This window comes from Cygnus olor, chromosome 29 (genome assembly GCF_009769625.2).
Source record: "Cygnus olor isolate bCygOlo1 chromosome 29, bCygOlo1.pri.v2, whole genome shotgun sequence".
NCBI classification, from domain to species: Eukaryota; Metazoa; Chordata; class Aves; order Anseriformes; family Anatidae; genus Cygnus; species Cygnus olor.
In genome coordinates this window covers 1,273,782-1,280,508 of record NC_049197.1, presented here as the reverse complement: position 1 = coordinate 1,280,508, position 6,727 = coordinate 1,273,782, and the positions used below count along the sequence as shown (strand labels likewise).

Here is a 6,727-nt window from a genome sequence, read left to right as displayed (position 1 = left end):
GGGGGACCCGTGGGGACGGTGCCGTGCTGGGGCCGCATCCTGAACCCCCCTGGGATGCCCTAACGCCGCTCAGCCCTCACGGATGAAGCTGCTGGCCCCAGTTTGTCCGGAGGTGGCATTTGGGGACGGCCACCCAGCCCCCGGCGCGTCCCCAAAGCAGCGGGGAGACGAAGCCACCCCGCAGCAGCGACCGCGAGGGGGAGACGGACGGGGACGGCGACGCCACCCGGGGTCAGCCCCCGTCCCCAAAGGCCACATGCCGGCCGGGGGCAGTGACACGCTCTCAAATGTCACAGCTGGCGTCCCCCTGCCCGTGCCAGCCCTGGGGACGTGCCAGGCGTCGCGGGAAGGGCCAGGGCACGGCTGTGCCGCGTGTCACCGGCAGCTGCTTCCCCCGGAGATGGATGGGCCGAGTGAGACCCAGGATCCTAGAAGCACGGGGCAGTGCCACCGCCCCCCGCAGCGCCCACGCGTCCCCTCCTGTCCCCCGGGGACCTGGCGGGCCGTGGGGTGCGCTGAGCGGGTGCTGGACCCCGGTGCGACGCGGTGCCACGCGCGCGGGGACCCACCTGGGGACGATTGGTCGCTGCTCAGCACCAGGTTGGCCGGCGTCGGTCGGCGCCTGCGGATCTGGAGAGAGGGGACAGAGTCGGGACCCGTGGCTGCGCCTCAAATCCTGCCGCACCCCGCGTCCCCTGTCCCCGAGACCTCGCCCAGCCCTGTCCCTGTGTCCCCGAGCGGGCTGGCCTCGGGCCGGCGGTGGCCCCGTGGGGACGCGGGGCGCCGAGCCCTGCCCAGGACGCAGGTGGCTTTTAAATCATCGTCTCCCCCGTCTCCCGGCCGAGGCTAACGACAATCAGGAGCTAATTATACCTCGGCGCCGGCAATGGCGTGGGGACAGCGGTGGCAGCACCGGGGACATCGGTGCCGTGACAGCACCGGGGACCTGCCCTTCCTCGGGCACCGTCCTCGCCGCTGCCCGCCCGCGTGTCCTTGCCCAAGGTCGCCCGGAGCATCCCAGGCGGCTCCTGCCCCACGCCCTGGGGCACGTGGGGGGGTTCAGCGGCCCCTTCGGAGGGCTTGGTGGCCCGTGGCGGTGGTGGCCGTGGCGCCGTCCTCGCTGCTTGGTGGCACATGCGGCGTGGCAGCCCCGTGGGCGCCCCGGTGGCACCGCGTCCCCGGGGTGGCCGCTCGCCCCGCTTCCCCGCTGACCCACTGACTGAGTGGCTCCGAATTTCCCGGCGAGGATTCCCTAATGAGGCGGGCTGCCTAATGAGATGCTGATGAGATGCTAACGAGCAGGCAGGGCGGCCGGAGCGGGCGGGGGGGGGGGGGGGGGGAGCCCCTCCAAGCCCCCTCCCCGGCTGTGCGCAGCCTCAGCCCCAGCCCACCCTGAGGCCCCCCGCCCCCCAACCCCCCCCCCCCAACCCGTGGCAGCCCGGTTGCCATAGAAACCCGTGATCTGGATTTTAAACGGAGATTAAAAGGAGATGAAAATCGCCCCCTCCCCGCCACCGAGCCACCCCGCTCCCGGTCCGGCAGCCCTCGTCACCGTCCCCTCGCCCCGGTGGCTTCGGTCACTGGCCGTGTCCCCCCCCCCCCCATCATCCGCCGCCTCCGCCCCAGGGCTCAGGGTGCTGGTGATGGAGCTGGGCCGGGCTCTTAGGGGCTGGATTTGGCCCAGGGGACCCTACAGAGGGACCCCAAGGTGACACCGACGCGTCCCCGGGCTGCTCGAGCACCCCCGGTGCCCCCCACGGGGACAGAGCCGTGCCTCACGGCGCAGCCCGGAAAATGCCCCCCCCCTCGGCACGGGGATGGGGCGGGGGACACCGGCGTGACCCGCTCAAGGTCACGCAGCTGGAGCTCAGCACCGCGGACCTGGCTCGTGCTTCCCTTGTGCTTGGGGCCGGGCACCCATCCCCAAATCCCCAGATCCCCATCCCCAAACCCCCATCCCCAAACCCCCATCCCCAAAACCCCATCCCCAAAACCCCAAATCCCCATCCCCAAACCCCTATCTCCAAACCCCCAACCCCAAATCCCCAAACCCCCATCCCCAAATCCCCAAACCCCCGCGCCCTGGGGAGGGCCCCTTCGCTCTCCCCACCCCGCAGAAGGATGCTGGGGTCCCCCCGCCGCGGGGCGGGGGGGACGACGCTCGGCTCCCCCCCCACCTTGCCGCTCTCCTGCCCGCGCTATTTTTAGATCGATCTCCAGCATCGATTAAGAAAACGCCGGGGCCGGGAGCAGCCGCCGGGGTGCGGGGGGGGGGGGGGGGGCGGCGTCGCCGAGGGGCTCGGCAGGGTGGGTCCCTTCCATCCTTCCCACCCCACGGGGCTGAACCTTGGGGGATTGGGGACCAGAAGGGGATCGGGGACCTTAATGGGGTCGGGGACCTCAATGGGGTCGGGGACCAGCCCATCCGGATGGCTCCAGCCCGTCTCTCAGCATGACGGAGCAAACGCACCCGGCCTGTCCCCTGCCCGCCTCGGGGACACGCCGTGCTCAGCACCATCACGGGCAGAGGTGCGGGACCGAGCCCCCCACCAGCCCCGGCACCCACGGGTGGCACCCAGGAGGGTCAGGGCCGATGGATGCTCGTGGCAGGGAGGGACCTGCGGGGACACGGGGACCTGGAGGCCGTGGGGAGGGGCTGGAAGGGCTTGGGGACAGCGCTGCGGGACGTGGGGACACTGCTGCAGGCAGGCAGGGGGCTGATAGGGCTGAGCACCCCCCTGGGAACCCCACTAAAGGGAACCCCAAAAAAGGGGAACCCCACTAAAGGGAACCCCGCCAGGTCTTTTCCTGCAGGAACACCCCCAAAAAAAGTGAGATGCAAGCCCAGGGAGGGGACACCAGCATCGTCACCTGCTGCCGCCGCACCTCCCCGAGCCCGCTGTGACCCTTTCCACCCGGATGGGAACTGCCTGGGCCGGTGGGGACACGGGGACAGGAGGTGACAGAGGCTCCCGGGGGCTGAGGTCGCTCCTGGGGGGTGACACCGCGCCCCAAACCCTGCCCGAGCAGGACCCAGCACCCCCCTGAGCCGTGGCTGAGCTCTGCTGGGTCGGGGGGGGGGGGGGGGGGGCGGGAAACTGAGGCAGGGACGGGCACGGGATGCCCTCGGGCATTAGGGGGGGCAGGACGCCGGGACCCCTGCCCCCAAGATGGGTGGGGGGACCCTCTCCCGAGCCCCCCCCCCCCCCCACTTTTCCTGAGCCACTCTGGGCGCTGCAAATGAGCCGTGCAGCGGCCCCAGATGGTGCGTGGCCGTATTTAGCGACAGCGAGATGCTCGCCGCGCAGACGGCCCCGCGCTCGCCCCCGCGCCGCTGGCACGCTCCCCTCGGGTGGGGGGGCAGCGCGCTCGGGCCCGGCGGGATCCCGGAGGAGCCCGAACCCCCCCCCCCCCCCCCCCCCAATAATTCCTGGCTTTTTCGGCACCCTCGAGCCATCGCAGGGCTCCTCGTGCCCGGTTAGCGAGGGCACGTGGTGTTCCCAAACCCGCCTGGCCCCGAAGCCCCCCATCCCGCGGGATTTGGGGTCGGAGGAGCACCCGGGGGTGCTCGGTGCGGGGTCGGGGCGGGGGGGGGGGGGGGGGGGGGGGGGCCAAGTGAGCTCCGCACCCGGGTTCCCAGCCCCTGAGCAGCGCGGCCGCGTCCCCTGGACATGCAATACCTGCTGCTATTCTGGGGCCGCATGCCGAGCCAAGATGGTTTTGCAATGGGCTCCCACGGCCGGGCCCCGCTGCCCAAGCCCCCACCCCCCCACCCCCCCCATTGCTGCAGCCGGGCTCTGCCGGCCCCGGGGTGCTGCCGGACACCCTGTGTCCCCCCCCACCCCCCTCCCCCGCCCCAGTGTCACCCCACAGAGCTGGGGGGGGCTGCGGGTGAGCCCCCCGCCCTGGGGCCCGTTGGACGCCCTCCAGCAGGGGTTGAGCAAGCAGGGGGGCGGCGTGGGGGCCGGGGGGGCCCCGTAACCCTACACCCACCCTGGGCAGCCCAAAGCCGCGGCGCTGAGCCAGCCAACGGCTCCGGCACAGCACCCCGAGCCCCCTTGGCCGTCCCCGACCCGTGGGGGCTGCGTGGCCCCCAGCCCGTGGGGGGCTTCTCCGGAGGACAAGGGGGCGCGGGGGGGTCCCCCACGGTTAGGGCCCGTCGCCGGGGTCGGGGTCGATGCGGCCACGCCACCCCCAGCCCCATGCGCCCCGAATCGGCGTGTCTGTCCCACGCAGCACCCCGTGCCCCCCCCCCAGCACCCACGCTGCTGCACGGCACCCAAGGGTGCTGCCAGCGCCGCTGCTGTCACCAGGGGGCTGCTCGGTGCCACGCCGTGCCCTGCACCCCCGGGGACGGCACAGGGTCCCCTCCGTGTCCCTCGGGGGGGGCTTCAAAGCACCCCACGGTCCCCACCCAGTGTCCCCCCCACCCTCAGCGTCCCCCCCTCCCCGGTGTCTCCCTCCCTCCAGTGTCCCCCACCCTTGGTGTCCCCCTCCCTCAGTGTCCCCCCCTCCCCAGTGTCCCCCTACTGGTGCCACCCCCTCCCGGTGTTCCCCCCGGTGTCCCCCCCCGTTGATCCTCCCCTCCGGTGTCCCCCACTCCGGTGTCCCCCCCCTCCGGTGTCCCCACCCCGTTGTCCCCCCTCCCCCCGTTGTCCTCCCCTCCCGGTGTCCCCCCCCCCCCGCCGGTGTCCCCGGTGTCCCCCCCCCGGTGTCCCCACCTGCTCCGCCGCCTCGGGGTCGAGGTGCGGCTCCAGGAGCGGCACCGTGAACTGGATCTTGCGGGGGCTGTTGGGCTCCATGGCGGGCGGCTCCTCCGGCGCCTTCCCGGTGCTTACCGGAGGCTCCCGGAGCCGCCCCGGTCCCGCCCCGGTCCCGCCCCGGTTCCGCTCCGGCCCCCCGAGAGCGTTCCCGGAGCCGCCCCCGGTCCCGGTGCTGAGCCCGGCCCCGCTCCGCCCGCCCCCGCCCCCCCCCTCCCCCCCCCCTCCACCCCGGAGCCGCCCCGGTACCGGCGATTGGTTGCCGGACGGACAGACGGACACCGGCACGGACACCGGCACGGACACCGGCACGGACAGACGGACAGGGGCACCGCGCAGGGCGAGGGGCGCAGCGCAAGGGGGGGGGGGTGGGGGGGGGGAGGCGCTGGGGCAGACAGACGGACGGACGGACGGACAGACGGACAGACAGACGGGAGGAGGCAGGGGCAGGCAGGCAGGCTGGCGGACGGACGGACGGACGGATGGACAGACGGACGGACGGACGCCGGCAGGGGAAAGACAGAAGGACAGGCGCAGCCACCGGGGCAGACGCAGAGGGACGTGGGCGAAGTGGGGGCGCGGGGAACAGACGGACCCCAGGGACGGACACACGGACAGGGCGCAACGCGGGCACGCGGCCGGGACTGACGGACGCCAGGACAGGGCGACGCGTGGGGACGGACGCGTGTGGGGACAGACGGACACGGTGGGACACGGGTGGTGGGACACACGGACAGCAGGGCACACGGACAGTGGGACACACGGACAGCAGGACACACGGACACCCGGGGCAGACACACGCCCGCGCTGGGACAGACACATGGACGTGGCCATCGGGACCCCCAGGGACACGGGTCCTGCGCGGGCAGGGACAGACACACGGCCAGACCCTCGGAGCACGTGGCCACCGGGGTGCAGGGACAGCAGGACGGACGGACGCAGGGACAGACGCCCGGACAAGGACAGGCACCAGCAGCCGACCGCTCGGAGGGCACGGCACGAGCAAAGTCCACACGTGCTGCGCCCCGGGCCCGCTGCCCACGGGGGCAAATTCCCCTGGGGCATCGATCGCCCCCCCCCAGCCCCCACGGGGACCGTCCCTGCCTGCGGAGGTGGCCCTGCGCCCCTCGTCCCCATTGTCCCTCGTAACTGCAGGGGGGACGTGGCGCAGTGTCGCCCCCAGGGTGGCTGCCTCCCCGATTTTGGTGGCCCAAAAGGGGACGCTGGCCACCCCCGTGGTGGTGGCAGGGACGGGGTGGCAGCAGGAGGCCTGAGTTTCCTGGGGACTTCGCGGTGGCAGGTCCCTGGATGCTCTGTGCCTGCCGGGAGAGGCCGTCCTAAAAAAAAGGGTGAAAGATTTAGGGACAAGGAGGGGACAAGCGCTGCCCTGCACCCCGTGCCACCCCCCCCCCCCCCCCGCGGGCTGGGACACTGCCATGTGGCAGCCCCTCTGGATGGGCACGGGGGCCACGTCCCCGGTGTCCCCAGTGCTGCTGCAGGCTGGGGGTGTTTGTTGGGGCTGTCCCCAACCCTGTAGGGGACACGGCAGGGACAGTGACCCCCCTCCAGCCAGGGTGGAACCCCCCTTGGCAAGGTGTGACACCCTCCAGAGCGGTGACGGGGACATGGGTGACCTCTGCTCTGCAGCATCGGCCACCCTGGGGGGCTGGGGGCTGCGGGGGACGAGGACACCGCAGTTGCCAACCCCGAGCTTCGCCCCCGTGCTTGGAGTGATGAATTTTGGGGCCCCCCTGGTGCCCGGTTCCAGCAGCCCTGGAGGCATCGTGGGGGCTTCGTGCTCCGGGGTGGGGGGAGCTGATGGACCCCGGGGTCCTGTCCCAAAGCCACCAGAGCCACCCCCCGCAGGGTCTCCTCCTGGTGGCCCTCACGGGCTTGTGTCCCCAGCTTCTGCCACCCCCCCCCCCCCCCCCCCTCCACCGAAGCTTCCCCTTGCTGGCAACCCCAAA

The 6,727-nt window shown here is 72.7% G+C and overlaps 1 protein-coding gene and 1 long non-coding RNA gene across 2 annotated transcripts in view; one reads left to right on the top strand and one right to left on the bottom strand.

Annotated features, from left to right (window-relative positions):
• The window catches only part of NCKAP1L (NCK associated protein 1 like), a 2,197-nt gene extending 1,678 nt beyond the window's left edge, over positions 1-519 (top strand). The window contains exon 3 of the mRNA XM_040539330.1: positions 433-519. Coding sequence (XP_040395264.1) covers positions 433-519 — 87 coding nt within the window. The remainder of the gene's footprint in view (positions 1-432) is intronic.
• Positions 520-586: 67 nt separating this feature from the next.
• LOC121061067 lies at positions 587-4,935 on the bottom strand. Its single transcript, XR_005814965.1, has 2 exons — positions 4,722-4,935; positions 587-630 (listed from the first exon to the last, which is right to left on the bottom strand). It is a non-coding gene; the product is annotated as an uncharacterized LOC121061067 (long non-coding RNA).
• Between the last annotated feature and the right edge of the window lie 1,792 nt (positions 4,936-6,727).